This window comes from Lutjanus erythropterus, chromosome 7 (assembly GCF_056507025.1).
Source record: "Lutjanus erythropterus isolate fLutEry1 chromosome 7, fLutEry1.hap2, whole genome shotgun sequence".
Lineage (NCBI taxonomy): Eukaryota > Metazoa > Chordata > Actinopteri > Lutjaniformes > Lutjanidae > Lutjanus > Lutjanus erythropterus.
The window spans coordinates 27,327,002-27,354,952 of NC_139323.1; the positions used below are offsets into that span (position 1 = coordinate 27,327,002).

The 27,951-nt window shown below is 40.8% G+C and overlaps 1 protein-coding gene across 1 annotated transcript in view; it reads right to left on the reverse strand.

The window, feature by feature from the left end:
• rnf220b (ring finger protein 220b) overlaps positions 1–21,236 on the reverse strand; it is a 40,625-nt gene extending 19,389 nt beyond the window's left edge. Inside the window, exons 1-2 of the mRNA XM_084723415.1 lie at positions 20,882–21,236; positions 18,896–19,547 (exon numbers count right to left, since the gene is read on the reverse strand). Of these exons, the coding sequence (XP_084579541.1) occupies positions 18,896–19,487 (592 nt within the window). The 5' untranslated portion in view covers positions 19,488–19,547; positions 20,882–21,236. The remainder of the gene's footprint in view (positions 1–18,895; positions 19,548–20,881) is intronic.
• Positions 21,237–27,951: the final 6,715 nt, after the last annotated feature.

Here is a 27,951-nt window from a genome sequence, read left to right on the forward strand (position 1 = left end):
ATCTCTCTTTATTGACCTGGATTTGGGTCAGCTACATTTTCCACAGGTTTGTTTTGAATCAGTTCCCATGAAGACGTCTACCTACCTTAGTCCTACCTGGTTCCCCCTTTTTGTATATTTTTCCGCTTTTCTCCCTCACTTTATTGTCATCTATTTACCATCACAACCATTGATCAAGTCAGACAAATGCCCTCCAAAACCTTTAGATAGATAGATAGTTAGAGTTTAAATATAATTCCAGGAAAGGAAGCCGTGAAGCCCAGCATTTATGATCCTTAAAAGCTGAAACATAACTGAGCTCATACTCTGGGCAGCAAATGCCAGATCCTGACTGCTTTCTGTCAGTCACATTGGATCAAGAAGCCACTGACAGCGGACAGCGATAGAGCTGTTCACCGGTGGCCCGTCACTCATTCTGAAGCCATCAACAAGCACTCACTAGACAGACTGAAATATAAAAAGATCCAACTCTGTCACACTATATCACTCTGTCAGGACATGAACCTCTCTCAACACACTTCAGGCAATCAATTGCCATATTCGATTTAGGTTTAACTTGAGTAAATATTTGCCAGCAGGAAAAAGTTTTGACTGGAACATTTCCTACTGCTGTTATGTCAGAACTATAATACTGTTTTTTTCATTCCATTTTAGGGATTTAACAGGATTTAACACAGATTTAAAATAAAGTAGCAATTAAGCTGAAAAACAAAAGGCTGCTGCTATTAGCTCCTGAAAGCTTGACATTTTGCCCTGCTATGGAAGCCCATTTCCACCAATGTAACAGAAAAAAATCCCTATCATGAGAGAATTTTTCAAGGTAAAGACTTGGTATTATTATTGGTAGTATTTTGACAAAGTTTTCTGATTATTTTGAGATACAAAGTCATTTCTCATTATTTTATGATACAAAGTCTTCATTTGGAGATACCAGACATCATTTTAAGAAAGTTTCCTATTATTTTGAGTTACTAAGTTAATACTATGAAACAAATGAATCATTATTTTGAGATATTAAGTCATTATTTTCAGTTTCTCATTATAATGACTTACAGGATCTTTTTTTCATCACATTGGCGGAAGTGGTCCTCCATACCCTGCTTGTTAGCATTTTTAGCGCCAAAGAAACCAACTGGCATGAAAAACTCCAAGTTTTGCAAGATTTCAATGAGTGCCTTCCTCTGGAAGTAAGTAACTCATGAAAATGTAGAAAACTGCTGAGAGGTATTTATGTTTTATGTATTGATTTGATTGCTGCAATACTATTTCTTTCCTCTTTGTTAGAATGTTTGGGTTGAAGCAAACATGTATTAGGCTGTTAGCGCAAATCTATACATTATTCCTGTCATCATCGTGTGTGTGTGTGTGTGTGTGTGTGTGTGTGTGTGTGTGTGTGTGTTTGTGTGTGTGTGTGTGTGTGTGTGTGAGGGAGAGAGAGTGAGAGAGAGACATCAAGAAGCTAATAAACAGATCACAATCCCTCATTAGAGGATAATTAGATTGCCTCCAAAAATACAGATCACCATTACCCGGACCACTGATTAATACACATTAATACTCTCTCTCTCCCTCTCTCTCCCTCTCTCTCTCTGTGTGTGTGTGTGTGTGTTTCTCTCCCTCTTATTATTCCATCGTCTCCTCATCACTTCGCTCTCATTTTCTTTTCCCCTCTCGCTCTTTCTCTCAATTAGTGGTTAATAAGGAGAAAATGAGACGATCGCTCTGTTGCTTGCATCAAGTACTCAACTTTTCTAAACAGTCTTGGACAAACAGTGTGTCACAGTGTGTGTGGAACTCGCTGATGAGTTTAATTATAGCACCACTCATCAGTGGGAACAAATACGACTACAAGTTCTTACTATATTTGATCAGTTGGGGTCATTTTCTTACAGCAGCGTTCACCAAAGAGAGCTCTACTCTTACAGTTTTGCACTTCATGTTTTTGGTGTTTCATCTGCTTCACCATCAGTTAGTGATTTTCTACATTTCCCCAGGTGCCTTGGAAATAAAAGCCCCGGAGATCACACCTGGAATTGTTGCATCAAGTAGGTGACTGTGGTGCCAACTCTGACACATTCAGCGTTGTGCTGTAGGAACACGCACCAAGGCTCTGTCTCACTCTCCAATACTCCCTAAACAAACATCACGCCACAGTCTGGGTGATCTTAAAACGGCGAGACTCAATAAGAGACTCAAAGTGAGTGCTATGAACACATGCACTAGCAGATTTTTTTTTCTATTCTTTCTGCATTCTTACTGCTGTCAGGTGCACAAAGCACATTCTGAAAATTCAGATGAGGTTCCCAGATGGTGGTGAGAGGTTTAAGGGAGAGTTATTCGCATAGTTACAGCATGTGACAAAAAATGTACCCAGCTACGCTGCTCTGAACATAGGCGTAGATTTCGGCGTGGGCAGAGGCCACTGATTCCCCTACAATATTTAGAACACAAGCATTCCTCTTCCCACATAAAAAAACATGAAAGCAGCAGAGGACTTTTATTTTCACAAACCGCTTGCTCACGAGCCTCAATGCAATATATTCTAATTTTTCATAATTTTGTGCTTTAAAATACATAAATAAAATTATTCCCATTACACACTGATGCAAAAAAGGCACAAATTGGTGCATAAAAAAATCACAAAAAACAGGAAATGAATTTTGCTGGGAAAATCAAGAAGGAAGAAATAGAAAGGAAAAAGAAAGGATAAATAATTTCACTACAACACGAGAACCACCTTTAGTAAAGTATTGGCTGAATGACCTGTCCTTTAAAGAATCAGGTTTGCACTAAAGTTATAATATTTGAGGAATTTGAGGAAAATATGCCCCCCCCCCCCCTTCATTGCTTTTCTGTTAGAAGTGAAATATCAATCCCAATGATAAATCTCACTCTTTATCAGAGTGGTCTCAGAAGATCAGTCTAGAGTGATGTCTAGATGTTTTCCTCTATTATTAATTCATAAATTTTCCTTTATTTGCTTTGTCAGCTTGTGCACTCTTCACCAATAATAAGTCGACCAACTGATCAAGTATTTTTCAAGAAAGAATTTCTGTTCCAGCTTCTCAAATGTAAAGACTGCTTTACGTTGTCATTTATGATGGTAATGAAGAGTGTTTGGGTTTTGTACATTTGGTTGGACAAAAGAAGAAATTTGAAGACATTACTTTGGGCTCTGGGAAATTGTGATGAGCATTTTTCATGAATTTTTGACATTTTACATTAAATGATTATTTGATTAATGGTGATAAAAATTGTCAGATTTGTTGAGAATGAAAATAATTGTTAGTTGCAGCCCTGCTCTTCACAGTGTTAACTGTGTGTTCCTCATAGAAGGAAACATCCAGAGCAGAGAAGAGAAACCTGCTGTTTTGATTCTGATGGATCGACAACAAAATGAGTATTTTGCTGTTCAGTACATCTTGTCAGTGTTTTGCCAGAAATGCATAAGAATAAGAAAAACACACCACCAAACTGAGAACCCCAGAAAATGTAAGGCACATTAATCACTGTTTTTGTGTAGTTAGCTGACACACACTTCACCCCACACACTGTGCTCTATTGAGGGAAACACACCCACCTGCCTTCCCCTCACACACCTGTCCCACATACACTTTGTGCTGCACAGGTGAGCAGCAGAAAACTCAGTCATTATAGGGAGCAACACCCCACAGGGAGACTGAGAGACCCTTAAAGCTTCAAACAAAAGCTAAATTGTTATGTTTACCCACGCAATATTTTGGGTTTAAGACAAAAAAAAAAAAAAGCCCCGCATTGGGCCTCACCTCCAGTCAGAAACCCACAGCGTCCCACCCAATAGCCTCATCAGCGGGCATCATTACAGATAAGCCATCTGTCCCTCCACCTCTCCTCCAGATAACATCTGATACTGTCAGAAACTGTGTCGACCGCTGCTGGTACGAGAGGACCACAAGCACCTGGTGCTCTGTGATACACCTGTGTTTGGGTTAGTCACACTTCCTAAAGGATGTTATTTTGTCTGCCTGGATGGTTTTATCTTCAAATAGTGGAAAGATAGAGATGATTGAGCAACTTATCTTCAGTAACAAAGAGGAATCAGGGGCATTTAAAACACTCAGCTTGGAGGATTACTTAATTTCAAAGGGTGAAGAAATCTTGGAGGAAAACAGTTTTTTAATATCAAGGAAAGTACTTCTGTAGATGTGAATTATTTTATTCTACATTTTTAACAGATGTTTTTAATTTTCCTGCAAAAATATGAGATATAGGGACAAAGACAGGGTTATAACACGCATTCTTTCCTCAAGTAGTAGTATTTGTATTTTTTAAAAAATGGTACTAATTCTAGTTGTACTAATTCAAATTCTCAAGCAAAAGTGAAAAAGTACAGAATTTGAAATGCACTCAAAGTATAAAAATAAGTCAAAAGTAGCCCCCTGACGGACATTTCTAGCAGCTGTTTCAGTGCAAAGCTAACTGAATGTCACCTTTTCACCGCAGTTGAGTCTCCCTTTCTGTCTGTTTTGTCTTATTCTATCTTTCACGTCATTTGCATCTTGGTAGATCTGCTGTGTGTGGTGAAAAACTCTGTGGCTTTCCTAAATTTTCACTTTAAGCATGTTATTGCAAAACAACTGCAAGGATTCATTTGCACACTCTTTGCCATGCGAGTGTGTACAAGCAGATGTGACAACACCACAATCTGAGTCCCACGAAATGACCATACAGTAGATCTCATACCAACGCGTCTCAACAAGTTGAACAACATGAACTTTGCAAAGTAAATATTTGCTTCAGGGTTGTTATATTGCATTCAATTAGCGTTCAAGTATTCAAGATATTGCATCTCCTTCCATGTGATAAAATGTTTTTAATTCTGCTTAAGAAATCTGTAAACTTATCAAAATATGAAGTATGTATGTTGTTAAATGCTGAAATGTACTGTGTAGTTTAAAAGTACACTGTAAACAAAGGCCACGTTTCAACCACAGGAACTTTCCCCAGGGACTAGGAACCTTTGGAGGAACTTTGTGCATTTCCACTGCAAGGACTGGGGTCTAAATTAAATTCCTAAGCTCTTATTATACTTTTGGGTGTGGGGCTTCTTGATCGGTTGAGCACTCAAAGCACTTTATTTCAGCCACCACTTTTTAAAAATCAGCAGCTGCAAACCAGTTTGTTTTTTGTTCATTGTGCTTTGACACATCAACATGAAGTTACAGAGGAAAGTCTATGACAGATGGACCAATGACCAATAAGTCCTTATCGAGCATTTATCCAGTAGAATCCAGCAGAAATTGGAACACTTTATATGGCATCATTGTTGTTGTACAGTTGCACAAAAAAAGCGCATCAATTTTAAAACCAGCCGTTGCTTTTTCAGCGGACTACGTTGCATAATCCTCACGGTGGAAATGCAGACAACAAATGGCTGAAAGAAAAGTAGCTCCCGGGACTAAAAGTTCCAGGTACTTGGGGTGGAAACGTGGCTATTGTTGAACAGTAATTAATGCTTTTATAGTTTTGATGTTGTTTTGTGGGTAAAGGGCAGAGGATCCCTGCCTGCTGTGCGTGGTATCCCAGCACCACGCTGACTCCACTCACTCAGCCCTGTGGCCTTGTTGAGAGAAAGATATATTGAGCTTTGATACGACGACTGAGTGGACGGACAACCCTCCACATCAGACTAGAAATCACTGTAGTTGATAGTTTCATTGTGTGTGTGTGTTTGTGTGTAGGTGGATTTGTGCGCTTGTCAAAGAGCAAGTGTGAAGTGAGACTGAGTGAAAGTGCACACATTGTAAGGGTTTGTGTGTGAGAAACAGGGAGAGAAGGTAGAAATGTGTGTACAAACAGATTTCTGAGTGTGTGTGTGTGTTCATGTATATATCATTTACACACACACACACTGCTGTGTAGCCGTGGTGAGCGCAGCACAGTGTGAGCCCCCGTCGATACGCCCCTCCGATCTCCCCTGTCAGCAAACACAGGAGAACAAAGAGGCCTGTGGCAGCGCCAGCGGGTATAGATCTTCTCCCCTGTGTTCTCGCTCAGCGGGGTCACACAGGAGCTGCTCACAGTTCAATCTCCTCTACTTGACTGATCAGGAGCTTTGAGCCGCTGATAATGAGACTGGACCCTCTCCAGTCTGCACGACCCCGAACCAGCCCACCCAGAGTAAAACCAGGCAGACCCACTCCAACACAAGCTAACTGTTCTTCCAGATAAAACTAATTAAAAGCAATAATTAGTTATAGACATTATTGGTTTAGAGCTCCTTATAGTCAAAGGTTACTCACAAGAGATACACTGTACTGTTGGACACTAACTCAGTGTGTGATATGAGTTTTAAAATATGAGTGTCAGCTTGTAAACACCCAAAAGTAATTATCTTTAAAATTAAAACAATTATACCGGCAAAAAGGATGCATGACCATTACAATAAGGATACAACTGAGATTATTTTCATATCAATTTACCTGGAAATAATTCTCGATTTCTTGATTAATTGATTCATTGCTTGGACTTTAAAATATCAGAAAATAACTAAAATATTTATCATAGTGGAGTAAAAAGGAAAAGAGAAATTACATTTGAGAAGCTAAAATTGGAGAATTCAAATATTTTTTCTGAAATGCAATTTTTTTTCTCAACAAAAACCTTTTTTGAGTCAAAATGATGAAGTGATTATCAATATAGTTGGCAAGTAATTTAGTAGTTGACAACTAAACAATTAATCAACTAATTATTGCAGCTCCATATGATAATGCTTATCTACTAAAGTGATATCATACAAACATGTTTTAAACAAGTTAAACTAAAATTATTATTTTTTTAGGCAGAAACTAATATCTGTATTTTCCAGGGGGATATAATCTGATGATATTTTCATGGATATTCAATAATAAACACATTCTGGTTTAAGAATGAGTACTAGGACAAGGTCAGGTTAAAGGCTTTAACACGACAACCAAGGCCACATTTTCACCCAATCAGAGGATATCAACAATTATACTGGTCTAATTCTAATACTGAATGTAACACTGGTGTCTTTCATAAAATAGCCAAACCTGCGCCCAGTTAAACTTTGATCTTCTACAATTATAAACAATTTCCATTTTTTCATTTTGTGTTTCAGATAAAGATGGAAAATGATGCCATAATAGGGCAATTATTGCACTGCTGCAATGAAAGTGGTGAATGTTTTCATGATTAATCGATTAATGTGTACTCTATGAAATGTGAAAACTTGTCAAAAATGCTCAACACAATTTCTCAGAGCCCAAACTCATATCTTCAAATCATTTGTTTTTTTCCAAAATCCAAAGACCTATCATTTACTATTAGAAATGACAAAAAAGCAGCAAGTATTTGTATTTAGGAAGCTGGAACTAGAACATTCTTGACATTATTGCCTTTAAAAATGACTGAAACATTTAATCAATTATCAAAAACATTTGCAACTAATTTTCTTTCAATCGGTTAATCAACTAATCATTGCAGCTATAATTTAAATTCTATTGCAAGACTTAAAACAGATAAAACTTCACTAGGAACTTATTTGATGATCCCACGGGACACATTTTCACTAAGTCTGAACTGGATAGTCATGGCAGATATTTGACAGTGCAGGTGAAGCAGCTGTATGACTTTTTCTCTGTGAAACTCGACTACGCGCCATAATGGTGTAATTTGCATTGAAACAATCCACAGCATGTATGCCATAATCATTGAGTGATTGATTTGTAATTGCACTAATAGGGTCGTGACCGAGACAATAGGATGTGTAAAGCAGAGTCTCTTCTCTCCCTCACAGACTCGCAGTGGGCATGCCGAGCGCTGCATGTGTGGTCTGTGGGGACAATTAGCACAATCTCCATACTAATGGCAGCCTGTAATGGACACTGCTGAGCCTGCCAGCCACTGTGTGTGTGAGTGTGTGTGTCTGTGTGTTTGCATATGCATGTGTGTGTGAGGGAATGTTTGCATACGCGCATATCCTTCAGTGTGAGTGTCTTCCTGTATGTAGTCGAGCGTCTGCCAGGCTTCTGGTGTGTGTATGTCTGAGTCTGTGTTAGGTGCACACTGAGGTCTTGTGTTTATGTATTTATGTGTGTGCGTGTCTGCCCTGCCAGTGTGTGTGTGTGAGTAGCCAGTAGCCTGTATTTTACTGAGGTAACCCGCCCTCCACCCCCTTTGCTCGCGGCTCTAACCCTGATCCACGGCCACTCATTAGCACCATAATAAAGAGTTGAGACGACACGTAAAAGGTTATATACTGCTGGACTGCTGTTTTCCTATCAATTATCAGGCCTGTGATTTATGGCCCGGACCCAATGCTATTCTCTGAGGAGAATTGGGGGAGTGTTTACACCCCTACACAGTGGGGGTGAGGGGTCAATCCTGGCAAACTTTGACCTTTAAGGCAGGGGTGCACCGGCACTGATGGGAGTTTGTGAACAGTCAAGCAGCACTGGAAGTGACTGAATCGATCATTGGGGTTTTTAGGATGCATGTGTAAGTAATCTGCACTGTTTCCTGTGCTTTAACGTGTTTGAACTGTCACATTCACCTGGTTATATAACCCATAAAAATGAAAACCTCTTCAGGGCTGTGTCTCATATCACTTACCCTTTACTGTCTTATTTGAGTGAGTATGACATTTATGTGTCCATGGCATGTACACTACTTTCCGCCAACTATTCTACAAAATGACAATTAAATTTCCTGCACACTACAGAGTAAACTATTGAGTGTCTACTGTAGTGTTTTAAATGGGGGTGCTAGTATCCCTAGGGATACTTTGAAGCACACATTTCAAATCTCAGACTCTGGAGGAGCAATAAAATAACTTTTTAATCAATAAAATTTCTAAATTTACATTTTGTGTCAAATTATTATTATTGTTATTATTCTTTTGGTGATAAGCCATGTAATGAGCAGGATAAGGTATAGTGAGCAGGTCATTGTTGCAAAATAAACCCTTTAAGGATGATTCAAGACCTGCATCGCCTTGTCAGGGGTTTATTTCACAATATTGACCTGCTCACTCTACATTATCCCTTATATACCTAATTTCCTACTCACTACAGAGTAAACCAGTGTTGTTTTTTTTAGGGGACCAGCATTGGTCCTTGAGTGGGTTACAGGGGGTCCTCAGCAAAAAGAGGACTATAATATTTTAACCTTTATCACATTTTTTGGAAGTTGGAACAACGAGCGAAGAAATAGGGTCAGCTGTTTTGATTTTCACTTTGTTTTGATTGATCAGTTATTGACTATGAAGACTGCAAACCTAGAACACAATCACTCAGAGGGGATTCCTGAAGACAAAATCCTCTCAAACTGGGGGTCCGTCTACTGTGGGGATCCTTGTCATGAAAACTACTGAGAGCTTATTATATACGGAGCAGAGAATGAGTCTATACTCTAATATTTTTGTTCTTTTCTTATACATACACGTCTTCATTTTATTCAAATGTTAAAAAAAATAACAAAAAATGCACTTTTGATCATCTAGAATTGCTGCCAAGCCCTCTGTATGAAGTCACTGAATGATATCGGGACGTCTTGTGTTTGCGAGGTGCAGCTATCACGCCTGACATGCCTTTGACGTGTTGGCTTTTGTCAGCGCTCCTTCACAGCTGGGAGACTTGCAACGAGCACAAGTGACACGCTGTAATAAGGTTTGTGTGTGACACAAGACAAGCACACACATACAAACTGTATATAGTATAAATATATATGTGTGTGTGTGTGTGTGTGTGTGTGTGTAGGTTCCTGGCTGCCATCCAGGCGTGCAGGATTGGTGTGGTCTCGCTGTCTGTCTGCGCTGCTCCTCAGCAGCATGTGTTTAACCCCAGCATTTGGCCTTCCTGCCCTCTCTATCTGCCTGACTGATTTGTTAGGCTCCGGGGACTCACCAAGGATGTGAGTCTGTGTGCATGTGTGTGCCACTTCTTACCAACACACGATTCAATCTACAGAAATACCCCCTCCGCCTTTACCCCGAGCCCTTCCTATATGCACACACACACGCTCACACACACATGAACCAGGTCTTTGATGTGAGATCAGAGGCTGCTGTGATGCAAGTCGATCAGGTGCGTAGAGAGAGAAGCAGAATGAGGGAAAATGGAGCGAGTGGAAGAAGGAAAGATGGCCTCTGTTAAAACAAGGCTGTTGTTTTAACGACCCCTGGGCCCTGCACTCATTATGACCCTCTCTCGTCTCCCTGCCTCTCTGTCTCTTTACACAGAAGCAGCGCTGTTGGTGTGGACCGATCACAGCGGGCGATAGAGGCAGATGGAGCGACTGCAAGATGTGTAATGACTCATGTTTCTTCAGAATGTTGTGTTGACTGTCTAACAGGTGCTGACGGTCACCACAAAAAGACCCCCACACACAGATTTCCCCATGCTACTGTAAAGACCTCCTGCCAGACTTATAGATATCCTGTCTGTCTCCAACAAGCCGTGTGGTCCCAGAGCCCGGCGCTCTGAAACTTCTGAAGACGCATCGGCGTGCAGACACACACACACACACACACTGCATCCACAAATACACAATAACACGTAAACTTCCATGCTCCCATCTCTCCAGCCCGTACAAGATGAAGGGAAAGAAGACTTTCCCCTCCTGCCAGGATGAAAGCCTCTTTTACTTGGGAGAACATTAGGAGAACAAACTACCATCACAACAGGAGGGGGAACAGTCAACCGCGGCGTGCTCTCACATCAAACGCAACCACCATTAATATTGTAATGCTTCCTCCCTGTTGACTGTTTGAAATAAAGAACAAGACTACCAGTGTGGTCAGTCAGTATGAGAGATGGGTGCAGATGTCACTTATCTGGGACGACGTAGCTTCAAATACAGACTGAACGACACTGGCTGCAAGTGTGTGTTTCTGTCAGGAAACAAGAGTTTTATATCTTGACTTTCACGTTTATTCTCTGTTATTTTATGAGTTCATGACATAGTTTTTGAAATTATTTCTGAAGGGGACAGGTCAGATTATTGAAAGTGGGGTTGTATGAGGTACTTATCCACAGTGTGTAACCTACAGTAGATCATGGTAGAAGCCCCCCTTTGGAGAGGCAGCAGGAATCCCAGCGTAGGAAGCAAAGCAATATATTGCTGTAGACAGGGTCGGCAACAAAATGCATTGAAGTCACCTAAAAAAAAGTGTAAGTATACAATATATTTAAAATATTTTCACCTCTTTCTTTCCAATGGGAAACAGCTGTTATATAAGCCAAATATCTCTCTCTCCAAACCAACCAAACTCCATATGCGAAATCAGTAATTTTACCTTGCAGAGCACATAAGTTGCTGGTCAACCACTGCCCCAGTCGGCTAGTTTATTTGTTTTATTGCGAGACTCTGGTGTTTTAAAAGGTAAGTTTGGATTCACCAATCACAAAATAACACAAAAAACCCTGACAAATCAAGACAGCAACTCCCATGTTTTACAAAATAAAAGTACTGTTTTTGCAAAAGGAGTTTGGTTGAGCAAGAGACCATGATATTTGCCATACACAACAGTGGTTTCCCATCAGAAAAGGCTGTCTGAGAGAAAGGTAAAGCTGGGAAAATATTCTAAATATAGCATGCTCTTAAACTGATGTTGATTTTTTTTTAGGTGGGCCTGTTTTATGTGGCTAAAATATGACTGAAAATTTTGTAGCTCTGCCTGTCCACAGCAGTATTTTGCTTAATTTCTGTGCTGGTACTCCTCTCTGCTTCTCCAAACTAGGGATGTGCTGGCCAGCATCTACTGCAGGTAATACACTGACTATTTATAAGTACCTCAGACAACTCTAGTTGAAGTAATCTTACTATCCTTTTAATGTTTGTGGGTATTAAACTTGCTTAAAGATGACTCAAATTGACTCTCGTATTTTACAATTTCATGATTTCTTTTTCTCTATGGCTCTGAATTCGCTTGACCAAAAGCTTTGTGTCTGTCACTTTGGATGCTTGTTGTCTCATCTTATTCTTTCTGTGCTTCTATCTTCCAGCATTACCAGCCATGTCGTTCATGTTTAAACCTTAACATTACAACATTACTTCAGTTTTTTTCTCTTTAGTTTGTTCGTGCCAGATCACACCAACACAAAATCACAACAGCAACAAAATAAGAAAATAAAAAACTAGACATAAGCATATGGTGAGTGCAACTGTTGATGCGTGAAGTGAACATGCAGGTCCGCCTGATAAGGAGTGTACACCCTGGGAATAATAGCGAGCAGCAGATACTATATGTGTATGCATGAGCATCGAGTGGTTGCTATTGATCTCCTGTGGTCTGCCAGTGGGATGTAAACACTGTGTCTTTCAACAGGAAGCTCCACTCAATACGAGCGGCTGTCAACGACTGCTACACAGAAAACACAGCGCGCAGACACCCCCCGTTATCAAATCAGTACACACAAATAGAGTATATGGCCAAGCGTGTGTGCGTGCGTGTGTGTGCATGTGCGTGTGTGTTGTCAATAGACCATACAAACTTATATTCATAAGTAAGTGTATGAAAAATATGCAAAAACATGCACTGCTGGTGGGTGAAAACTGTTTAACAGTATAATCTTCATGATTTTCATGATTTCATGACTGAATAACCATACACTCCTCCATGGGTTAATTCTGCCATATTTAGCTTCAGCAAACAATAGAATATTTAAACCATCAAGCTAGAAACAACACTGCTTCCCTTAACTCCTGAAAACTTGACAGTTTGGAGATATGAGGTTTTCATATATTTAAATCTAAGTCACATCCGTCTAAACGCATACACCCACCTTCAGACACACACAGAGCATGTAAGCTGTGTCTGGAACAAGCTCAAACCCATCAAACTTCACCACTGAGATAATCTACGTGCCAAATCTAAGATGAATCTATGTAATATTGATTCTGTTCGGGCGCAGCACTAGTCCGCTAACAACCCATGAATAACCGACCGTGGGGGACACTTACGCTCTGAGCGCATCTGGTGGAGAATCCTCAGTGTGTGTTACGCTTACATGTTTCCCCTCTATTAACTTCCTGCAGGATTTCTTTACACTCAGGTGAAGATCTGGCGAGTCTCTCAGTGCCTCCTCATCCCAGTAAGAGAAGACCTCAACGATTCGTGACTGATTTAAAGGGCTGATGCACAGATTTTAATGTGGTCAAGAGTTGCTCACTTGCTCAGAAGATCAAGGTCTATCTAATGTTTCGTGTTTCACCTTATCAAAGTAGATTACAACATACAAATAAATGATAACACTCACATTCATTGTGCATGTACAATATATTGTACAGCCGATGAGACTGATGTTTATAAAGGTGATATTTTGAAATGTAGAGGTCACCGAGTCAATGTCAAAGAATTAGCGCTGACAAAGGCAGACTGATTTGTCTAATCAACATTTTCTTCAGTTAAAAGTCATGAACAACAGATGGCTGGCAGGCAGAGGTACAATCTAAGAATGCAGAATGTACATTCACTCAAGTTAAGTATTAATATAAGTACAAATTTGAGGTACCTGCACTTTAGCATTTCCATTTTATTCTACCTTACACTTGTACTCCACTACAGTTCAGAGGGAAATACTGTAGTTTTTACTACACACATGACAAATTTAGTTACATCAGCCCCAACTCAGTAAAATGCTCATTTCTCAAGAATACATCAGTAATACGTATATTTTATGATAAAATTTATGTGCTTGTAATTAAGTTATATTCTCAATGCAGGACTTTTACTTCTAGTGTATAGATTATTTTCAGAGAGGAATTGCTACTTTTACATAAGTAAAGGATCTGGATATTTCTAACTACTAACATGCATGACAGGAAACAGATGTAGATTAAATTGTAGTTAAAAAATAAATAAAATAATAACAAATTAGAAAGACAGCACTGCCATTTATGTGTGTGAATCTCTTCAATTGTCCAGTTTTATGTTAGCAATGCAAATTGAGAATATGTCAGATAGAAATTGCAACTAAACCTATAAAGATATGTTTTGCATTAGCGTTGTCGGCAGGGGGAGTGTTTCATCAAATCTGCAACATGCAAGCTGCAACATGAGATATTATTCTTTTCCGTTAAGTTTAACATGTTTCACGTGTCAACACAAACAGTACATTTGTGGTGATCCATGCATGAGCATGCAAGAGACGTGCAAGTTTAACTGCAATTTGCCAGTGACAAACAGGACCCTGCTACCATTGTGATCTGTGTAAGCAGTGCTGATATCACTTAGAACTGGTGCAGAGAAGAGAAGAGAAGAGAAGAGAAGAGAAGAGAAGAGAAGAGAAGAGAAGAGAAGAGAAGAGAAGAGAAGAGAAGAGAAAACGACAAGCTATACTAAATAAGTGAACTCTCTGCTTTACTGCCTGTCAGACAACAGATGACTATCTCTGTCCACTCTGCAGGTGAACGTTTTCACTTCTCTGACAGACACATCCAGGAGTTTGGCGTGTTACAAGTATCACATCACAGGGGCTCTCAAACATCTGGCTCCAGTTATCACAGCTCTCACTCACTTTGCCACCACAATAAGATACAGATGCACACAGACACACACACATACACACACACCACTCCGTCAGCGTCTGGCCATGGTGTGTTTTGCCACTTCACTCCTCTGGTTTCCCAACTTGTGTTTCTGGTAAAGAACCATTTTAGTTCCAGCTCTGGCCTGGAGCGGAAAGCATCTCCCTGAGGAAAATAAGCATGACTCGCTTCAGTGAAGACATCTGCCCTTTGAAAGCGAGCGTGGCTGTTTGAACAGCTGTCAGAGCGCACCGTGCGTCTCAGACCTTCCCTGATAAAACAGAGGGAAGTCTTGGGGGGGAAAATCGAAAGAAGAAAGACACTAAGTGGACAAAACAACATGTCCACCGGCAATGACACACAGGTGGGAGGAGGTTCCCTACCTGCATGGTGTGTAGAACAGCTGTGGTACCTGTGCTCAGTCCTGAATGTGGCGTCAAAAAGTCAAATGCAATCCGAAAAGTTTTACACAAGCATCATTATTTCATCTTAGATTAAAAAACACTTCAACGTGATGTAAGAATCTTAAGTCAAATTACACTTTCTAAGTATTTAGAAGCGTCTGGGCAGCAACAGTGCAGTGACCCCAGCGCCTTGCCTAAGGACAGCACCCTAAAGGTTTTTTGGGGGGCTGTTTTTCTTCACCCCATTAAGGGTCTCAAGGACAGCGCATATTGCACACTGTATATTTCAAAGGGAGACCAAAGCACAGTGGTGGAAAGTAACTAAATACATTTACTCAAGCACTGTACTGAAGTACAAATTTATTGTACTTTTACTTTACTTGAGTGTGTCTATTCTCTGCTACTTTATATTTCTAATCCCCTACATCTCAGAGGCAAACATTCCTCTTTTTACCTCATTACATTCATCTGACAGCTATAGTTAGTAGTCTATTTGCATATTTAGATTAAATAAAATTGGATTACAAAATATAATCGATAAGTAAATACTATTATAACTCTAAGGTTGTATTGGTCCCAGCAGGTACAATTCACAAGCTATCCAGCAGTATATAAAGTAATATATAATGTATATAATAAAATAATAAAAATTTACCACATTTACCAGCTTCAACTTTAAAGCTATGAACACATTAAAGCATCAAAAATTATAATTCAATAAGATAACATACATTATTCTGAAAATTGTTATAATAAATGCATAATTAGTGCTTTACTTTCTTTTGGTACTTATATTAATATATTTTGATACTCATACTTTTGTAACCTACTTTTTCAATGCAAGACTTTCACTTGCAGAGGTAACAAAAGTATTCAAGTAAGTACCCATACTTGCATAAAAAAATAAGATTCTTTAAAAGTAGAAGTACGGATTCGACTTCTTTACTAAAAGCAAAAGTAAAGAAGTGTAGGATCTGAAGTACAGAAGTAAAAAGCAGCCATCTGAAGGATATTTCTACGGCTGTTTTTGTGCAAAGCTAACTGAACCTCACCTTTTTTCGGTTGTCAAGTCTTTCCCATGTTATCTACTTCATCTTTTTATGTCTTTTACATTATATTATCTAAGTAAAAGCTCTGAGTACTTCTTCCACCACTGCTGAAGCACTTCTACAGACTCAGGGAGAACATGCAAACCCAACACAGAAGGTCATTTCAGTCATAAAGAAAAGTTAAAAAGTATTAAAGAAGGTTTTTATGGCTTAGTTTGTACTTCAGTGAGTATTTGCATTGTCATCGCTGCGGCAGTATGCGAGGAGCAGACACACTCTCACATCCCAAGAAGATTTCAAGCTTAACACTTAAGACTTTTGGTCCTGAAGTGACTGTCTGTTACCCAGTCAAGAGGAACAAGTGTATGTCAGACTTAGAAAAGTGCCGGGAGCTCAATTGCATTAAAGCTCTTAGTTTGCCTGAGCTCCAATCTAATTGGATAAAGCTGGAAAAGCAGCTTCCAATGTGCACGAATCCATTTTTTTTTTTTTTTTGGTTCCCAAACTCATTTTTTGGGGGGAGGAGGGAGAGACGGAGAAGCTCTCCATGTTCTATTCCGCCCCATCTTTTGTCCTTGTCAACATTCCCCAAATGAGATTCCCAAAATCATGGAGGTGAGGGGAGCACGCATGCTCGAGTGCACAGAGCAAACATTGTCAGACAGACACACCTCTCACACCAGCACGCGGGCTCGCCTGGCATCTCTTTCCTTTCCCGTCCTTATTAAAATTCCATATTGAGATTCCTTGCTGCCACTCCGCCTCCCTGGCCCTGTCACTCACACACACTGCCACCAACCGGCGACAAAATCAGCAAGTTTCAACAAAGACGCACACATATGCATGGAGACACACACAATCCAAACTTTTCTTAAGACAACTCGTCCCTGCTCCCGCCCTTTATGTGTGGGATGAAAGTTTCCTTTAGGTGATATGTATGAGAGCGTGTATCAGCGTCTCCCCCTCCTGCCTTCGCCTCTCTCCATCTCCCCCCCTCCTTTCTCCCTTCTCATTGTCATTATTTTCGATGGTGTCCCCCTCTGATCTGCCGAGCCTTTGGGTGCTCTTTCTCTGTCTTCCTCTGGTCCCTTTCATCTGTCAGGCGCTCCCCTTGGCGACCGCCACTGAGGGGGTTTGATTTCCCATCATGCCTAGCATTGCCTCCATGACTCCGGCTCCCCCCCCCCCCCCCCTCCCTCTCCCTCTGAGGCGAGTGTTGTGCCCCCGCGTCGTTGGGCAATTATCCCCAGGAGTAATGAGGAGCGTCTCTCCCTTTCCGCGCCGCACTGACTGACACCTCTCCCACTCATTTGTCAACAAATCAGACGGCTGGTGTGGGCGGCCATATTGAGCTGAGGGGTTGTCGTTGGGAAGCTGAGGCTGAGGCGCATCGCCGCGTCTCTCTCCCTCTATCCTCCTCCTCCTCCATCCCTTCCTCTCTATCTCTGCCACCTCGTTATCTCTGACAGGGTGTCATTCGTTCCAACTCTCACTCCTCCTGTGTCAACCCCTCCACACGCTCCACACGATGTATTTGTGTTCCTCAGCCGCTGAGAAAAGTCTGACTTCCAATAGGCCTAATGGTCATATGTGGCTAATGATCACTAAGCTGAACGAGTGACACTATTCAATTTATTTGTGTCAGAGTCGGTCGCAGCTGTAAAGTCGCTGTAAACACTTTGTCCAACTAGACGATAAAGACTAGAGAGTGCGCAAGAAGGAAGGAGAATATTTCCACATACGTCTTTTTACTCACAAAGACTCCTTTCAATTTGTTACCATTAGTCGATGCAGCTGTAGAGGAGATGTAAATCTCATCTGCCGTGTCGTGTCAAGGTGAGCGAAGTCTTTGATGTGCCAATTAAACTCTGCACACTGTAAAGATGTGACATGAGTGGCTGTGTGGAGAAACGACTAAGGAACTTTGATACTTTTATGGCACCGACTGGAATCCATCAGTACCATCGAGTATCGAAAAATGCCTTGTCATTCGATACAGAATTTCAATACCTAAGGAGTTAATCTAATCAGTGTCACTGCGCCATTGAACACACAGCATGCTTGTACCAAGGTATAATAATGCTTGTGATTGGCTGTCTAATGTTTCACGTCGTAGAGGCATGCAGGAAAAACACCACGGTACGTCCAGAGACAGGGGGGATCTTTGATTTTTCTTCTGGTTTACCGCCAGTTCTTCCTGTAAAGGGACAGTTCACCCTCAAATCAAAAATACATGTATTTTTCGTCTTACTTCTAGATTGTTTTGGTCTGAGTTGCCGAGTTTTGGAGGTATCTGACATAGAGATGTTTGCCTTCTCTCCAATATAATAGGACTAAATGGCACTTGGCATCTGGTGCTCAAACCAGCAAAAAAAAAACAAACTAAACAGCAATGTCTCTTTCCAGAGATCATGATCTTACTTTCAAAAGAAAGTCGTTCTCGTAAATTCCGAGAGAAAGTACTTCCTACATCAAACTGCTCACAACAACGTCTGTGAATTATCTTGAGTAACCGAGTCATGATTTCTGGAAAGAGAAAATGCTGTTAAGTTTGTCAGATGTATTTTTTGAATGCCACAAGTTGAGTGCCATCTGGCTGGAGAGAAGGATATCTCCAAAACTCTGCAACTCATACCAAAACAGTCTAGATGGATAAACAGCACCACAGATAACAGGAAAAATATGTATTTTTGACTTGGGGGATAATTGTCCCTTTAAAGGTAGTAATTGTACCATAATGTGTAATTTATTTTTCTTTTATTCAAATGGATTTGGCATTGAAAAAAAGCATTGTTCAGGAACTGGTATCAAAGCAAAGGTTTCTTTACTGGTATTGAATTTTTTTTTTTTTTACAATACCCAGCCGTAGAGACGAGTGTGTTGTGTGTTTCCCTGACTCGAGTGTATACTCACTGTGCTCTTTGCGCTCCTCTGGGCTCGATGATGCCTCTCCATCAGACAACAGGCCGGACATGGAGAACAGCTTCCTCCCTGAGTCATCCCCAGCTTTGAGGGAGCCTCCAGGGGAGCCGAAGTCAAACTCCTTCCCCTCCACGTCTGGGAAGCAGCTTTTCAGCCTCTTGGCGGGGGTGAAAGCCGACTGGTACACCCCTGACTCCCTATCCTCCTGTGGGGAGGAAAAAGGTCGGAAGGCGCCCACACCACTGTGGTTGAGCATGCTCAGGGTGGAGCAGTCCAGGTTTGGCGGGGTGAACTGGGGGTGCAGATGGAGCAGGGAGGCCGGGAAGTCTCGGGAGGGGAAGGTTCCCGACATGGGGCCCTGGCGCTGATACATGGAGGTGAAGGTGTAAGAGGCCGAAGGGAATGGGAGGTGGAGGTCTTTCTCCACCGAGGCGGGGACGCCGAAGGGCCTGGGAGCCTGGCATGGGACGGAGGCATCTCGGCCAGCCTCGGCGGTGGAGGCGAGGACCATCAGGGCGGGGGAGGCGAGTGGAGCTGGCAGGTAGGAGGGGCTGTCCATCTTGAAGGGGCGGTGGAGGTCCATTCACCTCCCTGTGAGTGGTCCTGAGGAGACGCAGAGGAGACGCAGAGTCAGAAGAGAGAGCTGAGGAGGAGTGTAACGACACAACGAGAAAAGAAACTGTTTCAAAAGATGCTCTTTTTTTCCTTCAAATATGGCACACAAAAAGTAATTATTTTCTTTAGACCATTACTGGATTATAATAATTAATTTGAACTGTCTTATGAAGACAAAATGTGTTTTATTCAGGCTGAGAAAAGATTATTAACCTTATTCTGTTAAGTTTACAGAGAATTTTTCTTTTTTGATCCAAATGCCAAAATCTTCATGTCTTCATTTACACACCCACTGTTGCAACTCCAGAGGCATTTTTACAATTACATTTTGGACTAATTTCAATAGAAAAGGGGCTGGAGGAGGCCTACTGTGCCTGTAAATAATTACGACAGAATAAATTGCCAATAAAACACACACGTAGCCAAAGCCTGCAAAAGATAAATTTAACAGTGAGGTATAAGCAATTAGATTTGGGGAAAATCCTCCAAACATGTTCGGAAAAAAGAACAATTCCTCCTCTTTTTGTTCTTCTCTGTAATTAATTAATTGTCCCGGTAAATCAATAAAATGCAAATACTGATTGTGTCCAATAAAATAAAATCTGTGGTGGGCCTCATTCAAGTAGAATAAACATCCCGGGAATACAAGTTTCTCAACATTTCTGCTATAAATGTGAAAAAACGATCTGCAAAAAAACATCAAAGCATTAACTGACTTCAATTAATTGTAGTTTCTTTAAAACAGCAAGAAAACGGTTGAACAATAATATTTTAGAAACGGAAAAAAAAAAAATGCTTAATGTAATTGGCCCATTTTCTGTTTCCTAAGCTGAAATTTAGAAAGTAGAAAAAGATCAGCGTGGGTTCTTAGAAAAGTTAAAAAATAATAAAGTTAAGTTTGGGCGCATATGATTCACTTTTATTTTTAACTAAATGAGTCGTTTTAACCGATTAACAAACTAAAACATCTGCTGTTAAATTTAACCAGGATAAGAATGAAAGTTTGTGCACTAAAGTGACACTAAATCGACTTAAAAACACTTTAACTCAGCATTTTGACAGCACAAATACAACCCATATTGCAATTAAGTGACAATTCAGACTTTTTGCAGGACATAAAAGCGCAAAAGACAAGATTTGGACCTGTTACATCCCAAGACTTAAACATTTCTCAGTTTGTTTTTTTTTTTTTTTTTACATCGGCTCAAAAGCGAGAACAGTTTTCAAGCGAGAGCGCAGAAGTTCCGTCAACTAACTACCGCGAAGCCTCACAGAACACATGGCAATCAAATCACCAATTAAGCCAATTAAAACAAATGAAGCTGTAATGACTTGTGTTATCACGCAGTATCAGGCACTTACCTTGTGCTCAAAGCGAGATTTATCCCCCCGTCAGGCAACTCTCTCACTCTCCCTCTACTCTTTCAACTTATGATTTCAAGGACGCGGCGGCACTTTCTCCTGGTCGCGCAGGAGGAAAAAAAAAAGAGAGAAAAGAAAGGAAAAGAAAAAACGTGCGGCTGCGGGCAGCGTCGGGCTTTTCCAGTCCTCCTCCAGATGTTGTGAGCGCTGAACAGTGAGTTAGCGCCGAGATGCGTGCAGTTTGGAGAGGTTCAGTCTCTGCGTTTCTGGTGAAGGAAGGATCAGGGCATCAGTGAGTGGACTGGCTGCGGGTCGCTCTCACTCTGTTGGTCTCCCCTTCATGCGCTCTGTGTGACAATCTCCCCCTCCTCTCCACCTCTCCCCCTCGTTCCCTGCCCTCTTTCTCTGTAGCCTCTTCGCCCCCCCCCCCCCCTCCCCTGCTCTCCTGCCCCCCCCCCCCCCTCTTGGAGATGGACACATTCAATTTCTTGTCCTCGCTGAATGTGTAAGAGTGAAATCAAAAGCAAAATACAGAATTTCAGTTTTTTGGGAAAAAACAAGGCAAATTTGTGTCATAGAGGTGCCAGACCATTTCACATTAAGATTGCCCTATAAATGATTTATAATTAGGCTCTTAATTAGGTTGTAAACAGTTTTCAAATAATTACGAACGATTATGAACAAATTATAACCAATCTTTCATACATTCATGTGGACTTGGCAAGATCCAGTTGCTGATTACTACTAATTAATCTTATTAATGACTTACTAACATTCATAACTGCCTGTCCCTATTGTAAAGTGTAAAATACATGACCATTTATTGATGACTTACTGTCATCTATAACTGGCAAAAGAGGATCTTACTGTAAAGTGTAAAATGGTGCATGTGTAAAACATCAAGGTAAACAATGTTGCCTAAGCCTCAGTGTATTAATGTGGTAGTGGGATATTTTAATTTGATGCAAAATGAAACTTTCTGACTATTAAGTGGTTCAATGCTCGTAACAAATATGTGATGAAGCTGACAGGCATAAATGCTGCTGATGGAGAAGACAAAGTAAGTTAAGTAAGCAATGAGATCTGAGGTTTAAGAGAAGAAATAAATGTGGGCTCACTATTTGGTAAGCAACAGGTCACTTTTTTTTTTTTTTTTTTTACAAGCCTTATTTAATGTGTTGTAACAGCTTATCCACTGCTTGTTAAATAGGCATTGATTCTGATTGGCCAATCATTATGCATTCTGAGGTCTGTTATTTTTGCTGTATTCAATTCTTGAACTCGTAATTGTGACACAGAAGTTGCGAATAGAACGTTGCAAACTTGGAGTTAACAAAAAAACCTGCAGTTCACGATGTTGTGAACATAAGGGGGCTCATCTCGTAAACACAAACCCATTTGAACCCACCGTCTGAATAGCAGACTGCTCCTATGAATGAACAGACAGATGTTATGGACACAGTTTCTGATCATGGACGCTGCGGGAGTAATAAAATATTTTTTGAATTAGTATTTTGTATCAAATTAATGATTTTTTGGTAAGTAACCATGTAATAATGTACAGTGAGCAGTTCATTGTTGCAGAATAAACTCCCGCACCATCCTGTCGGGGTTTATTTTGCAATAATGACCTGCTCACTGTACGTTACCCCTTACTTATTACACAGCTTTTTTTAAATACTTGATTCTGATTGGTCAACTATGGCATTCTGAGGTCTGTTATTTCTGAATAACGGACAGTTGCTATGAATAACAGATGGCTGCTATGGATGCAGTTCTGATCAGGGGTGCTGGAGGAGCAATAAACTCATTTTTTTTTTTTTTTTTAAGTAGACATGTAATAAGCAGGCATCACCCTGTAAGTGATATTTTCAACCCCTTTTTCTAACCCCTATCCCTTAATTATCAATAATCTGTTAAGTGTTTACAACTCAGTTAATTACCTAATTAAAAACCATTTCTGAATCACTTATAAGGGTAGTCTTATTGTAAAGTGAAAGTGGTACCTATAACTCTTATACAGAAAAATCGTTGAAGAAAGACACCTGGATTCGGGATGTAAAATTTGGAAGATCACATCCGACAAAACATCTATTAGAAAGGCCCTACCTGCTCTATATGAATATTTTTCTACATAAAGAGCTTCAATTGAGTGCATTAGGTTTACACACGTTAACTCAAGTCATCACTTTCACTGTGTGTGTGTGTGTGTGTGTGTGTGTGTGTGTGTGTGTGTGTGTGTGTGTGTGTTGGTGTAAGTGCTTTGTTACTGTGAATGGCAGGTGATGGAGTCATCCTCTCCTCCTTACAGGCTCACTGAGCCCGTACAGTCTCCAGCTGCTGTGATTGACACTTGGGAACATTCCCTTTTGATGAGACACAATGCAAACCAATGGCATTATTTGTCACAGATAATCTGCTTTCAACTGCGACACATTACACACACAGCATAATATCTACATTATTCATATCTGATTTCCAGCACATTGTCAGAAAGCACAGCTCAGAGCGCCACAAATCAGCCCAAATCACTCTTAATTTGTTTTTATCGGTATTGGTATTGCTTAAAGACTTTTTGAAATAATGTAATTGAAATAATTCCTTATTCCCCCGAGCCAATCCAGAGGCTTTACACTGCTAATCTAATGTGACACGCAATTTCCGTCTCTCAGACGATTGCTTCCCCTCAGGTCCCTGTCTTTAATGAACAGCCATTTGGCTGTGAGCCTGTGTGCGTGCATGTGTGTGTGAGTGTGAGTGTGAGTGTGTGTGTAATCAGAGAGCAAGAAAGAGTCCTGAGATAGGAAATGAGTGAACTGGGAATATCGCAGCCAAGACGAAAAAGACACAAGGAAGAGGCTGGTGGGGAGATGTAGCTGGGAATCAGTGGGTGCTAACTCAGCCTGAAAACACACCGAATAATTGGGATATAAAAATAAATATTGACTCTCTTGGTAAAGACTGAAGGGAACCACGATTTTGGCTGGACAGTTCATCTGCCCCGCTCATCCATAATGTGATCCCCGAGATGGAGCTTTCCATGTGCACCTAAAGACAGCCGCTTGGTGAGGAGGTGGAGGGCCAGACAGCAGATGCAGACCTTTAAATGGACACATAAACCAGAGTCCAGACTGACTCTAACAGTCTTGCCCTCAGACCAATATGGGAGCGTGTAACACATGTCTTCCGTGTGACAAGGCAAGGTCATTACTCCACTTAGAGAGCACCCAGCTTGCCCTCACACATTGTTTTGGGGTTAGACAATCGCATGCCACCACACAGACAAAGTCATAGTCCAGGGTCAGACGAGCCTGAACTAATATGAGGCCGCTTGGGGCGAGGATAACCTTTGTTTCATTTCAAATTAATAATCAAAGGTTATCTAGGAAACTGGTGTTCTCTTCATTTACTGGAAAATGCAAAAAATATCCTAATTTGCCAGCTGATCAGTGAGCACACTCACCACAAGTGGCTCCATTAACATTGTGATTATTATTTCTTCCCTGTTCCCCCAATTTGCCCACATGTGCTAGTGGCTGTGGGTGGTGTATAGTGGATGATGGGTGTGTGTCCTGCAGGCCCAGTGAAGTGTTAATGATGTCCCCGCTGCCTCAGCCAGGTTATGGCACAGGGGCCGTTAGCCGCCCTGGGTAAACTGCGTGGCTCCCAGAATAAATTGCCACCCGGAGCCACGCAGGCTGGTCAGCCAGCCAATTACAGGCCTGCCCGCTCAGCTGAGGATGATGGGATACGATGTTAATTGTATGTCTTCATTTTCTGGCAGGAGGTGAGTCACTTGGCTGTCTTCTTTCTTGACTGCCATACACACATGCATGTACACATAACATCTTAAAGCATGAACTTTATGCTTTGATTTGGTCTTATATCACAGTTTATTTCTTCACTTGACATTACATTGACTTTTGAATAATTTTCAAGCAATTTTATTGACATTTAAATGCACAATATGTAAATTTTGCTGCTGGCGGTCTCGCTACATTAAAACAATCCCGAAAGATGTAGTTTGATGACATTGTGAAGTAGCATGGGATCATGGGAGTTGTTTTCTTTGCTTTTATACAACCACCATAGCTGATGAAAATCTACCTGACATAACTCAAGCAAAAATTAAGTTCATGGATAAGGTAATATTAAAGTTTTATTCATGTTACGTATAAGTCACTTTCTAACGTATTTTATCTGACATATTTTCACAGAAATCATAGCAACTAGATAGCAACAGCTAACAGGAAACAATTATCTTAAACAAATTATGTGTTTCTCTGCATCTGTTTTGGTTTTTTGACATTTTAATGTAGAAATGTTCCTGACATACCCTGTGGTTTCCTGGAAGTTATAGCTACTAGCTAGCAATGGCTTACAGGAAAAGCTGTTATCTTGAATTGATGAGAAATTTCTCTGCATTTGAAGATTGTTGGAAACATTTGAGACAATGTAACTACATGTCTCAACCAAACGTCCAGCATTTTCAGATATTTTATTGTGGAAATGTGTCTGACATATTCTGTGCTCTCCTGGATGTTATAGCAAATTGCAGCTAATTAAAATTGTGGATTTCTCTGTTTGTGTTTAAAAATTGTTGAAAATATTTGGGATAATGTTGGTCCACAACTCAACAAAATATATAACATATGTTTAGCATTTTTTAGACATTTTAATGTGGAAAACTTACATATTCCAACTTTAAATTTTACAGCCCAGTTTCTGTGGTCTTCAGTGTAATTCCCAACAAATAAGACATGAGTTGAGGCAAATTAAATCAACATGATGAGAGTTCTGCACTTCTTTTATTACGATGCCAGGGGTCATCAGTGGAGTCTTTTAACTTTCACAATGCCTAATTGGAGCGGTGAACAGTAAATAGTCATGTATTTATTTTTTGCGCTCTCCTCCTTTCATTGCCAGTTCTTGTTTTTCGGGCGCGGAGTAAACTAAGTTACTGCTGTAATTATTTCCACAGACCAATTAGTGGTAATTACCTTTTTGCTGTGAGACTCACAATCTCCAATTACAGCAGATTGCATTGAAAATTTATATGATTTTCCCCTAATCAAAAACTAAAGAGGATGAGCGTGAAGGAAAAAAAATAAATGTGTTTTTCTTTAAGTGAGTTGTACCTGCTGGAGAAGCCAGATTCAACATTTCAGTGGCTGTAACAACAAGCAGTGTACAGGACAACAGAGTGGCCCGTGCAGCAGGATCCTCGCAGTGGCAGCAGTAGCAGTGGTGGAGATGAAGAGTGCTCAGTTCTCTGGAGTCAGTTGGGTAGGAGTTGTGCGGCGGAGTGCTACACTCCTCAGTATATCAACATAGAGACTGTCTGGTAGCAGTGCTATGGAGAGAGAGGTTAGCTACTATATTAACATAGGGAGAGACAGCGCCAGAGCAGAGCAGTCTGCCAAAGACTGAGCAGTGGAAGTGAGACAGAGAGAGAGGCCATCGACCAGACAGCTACAAGATGGAGTGGAAGGGAACGTGTGAGAGATGAGCTGTCGAACATGTGACAATGTGTGTGTGCGTGTGTGTGTGTGTGTGTGAGGGAAAGTGGAAGTGTGTGTGTGTGTGTGTGTGTGTGTGTGTGTGTGTGTGACAGCTCCCCAAAGCAGCCAGTGAGCGTGAATGTGAGGAGGAATACAGAGAGGTGCATTATGGTCTCAATCATTGATCGCTTCCTCCCAAGGGGGCTGGTGACTGCCCCCCCACCACGCACACTCTCACACATCCACGCACACGCCAGTATCCTGTATACTTACACATTCACAGCACACCCCGTGTCAACGGGCCGATACTGTTTGTATGTACTCAACTTTGTTTCCACACTGCTGAAGTTAAATTTGCTGAACTGAAGACAGTTTTATCAACAAAACACTGTGGATTTAAGTGGTTGTAAAAGAGACAAAATATTCAGTAGGCATAGAGAATAAGCAGTGCATGCTGTGTGACTTTAGGGGACATATTGTCCAATTATAGCACAACTTATAGCTATAGCTACACTAAGGCACATAAGTGTATAAAACTGAAGCCATTATGGGATTCAAGGTGACCCAGGACTGACCATTGACATGGAAACTTTGAAAATTTGACCATATGCAAATTTTTTCAAACAAAAACTAACAGTGAATGAAAAGATGATGCAGCGGTGGGACAGGAAATTTAGTTTTTATCTCAACAATACAACAAATGTCTGGAGAATTGGAAGATTGTTACCGTAACTCTTCAGATTCCTCTTTTGTATGACCCTCGCCTCAAAGATTACAGCTGAAAAAAAAATAAATAAAATAATGCAGCTTGATGTGACGTCATACAAAGTGTTGGAAAAAGTGGAGAAAGTTCTTAATTAATTAAGGTGACCATCATTTCATATTCCCAAACCTTTAAGTGTTTTGAATGCTCATGGACATGTCACACAAACAGGTATAAGTAGTGCATCTGTTAGGGACTGTTTTCAGAGAGACACATTTGGTGTGCATGTGGATAATTACAACAGCAGTATTAAGTCGACATCCTAAACATGTGTCAGACTGACTCAAAATGAACTGCAGTGTCCATGTTTCCTAGTGCAACATTGTGGCTTTGTGTGTTTTTAATAGTTTGTGGACAGCCAAGGACAAATTTATTGTTGGTTTTGGATTATTCATAAGATGACTAACAAAAATATAGGATATCACCAGCTTTATCCTTTAAGACAAATATGCATTCAAGGCGACTGTGTCTTTTGAGGACAGAAACAGGAGTCTCACGTAGCCACGAGGCGAAGAGTAAAGTGCAGTGACAGCCTGTGTCGTCAACCCACCACCACCACTTCAATGCACACACATATACACACATAAACACAACGCTGCCCACCACCAAACATCACACCCTTTCCCCTCCCCTCCCCTCGCTCTCCGCCTCACCCATCCAGCCAGCCGGGGCCCCCATCGTCCTCTCTCCTCTCTCACCGCCACGAGGCTGACACTAATGTGACACTCTGGAAAATAATTACCAACAAACGCACTGCTGACTGCAAACAGCTCGCTCCCCTCAGTGGACTGTCACTAGTCATTAGT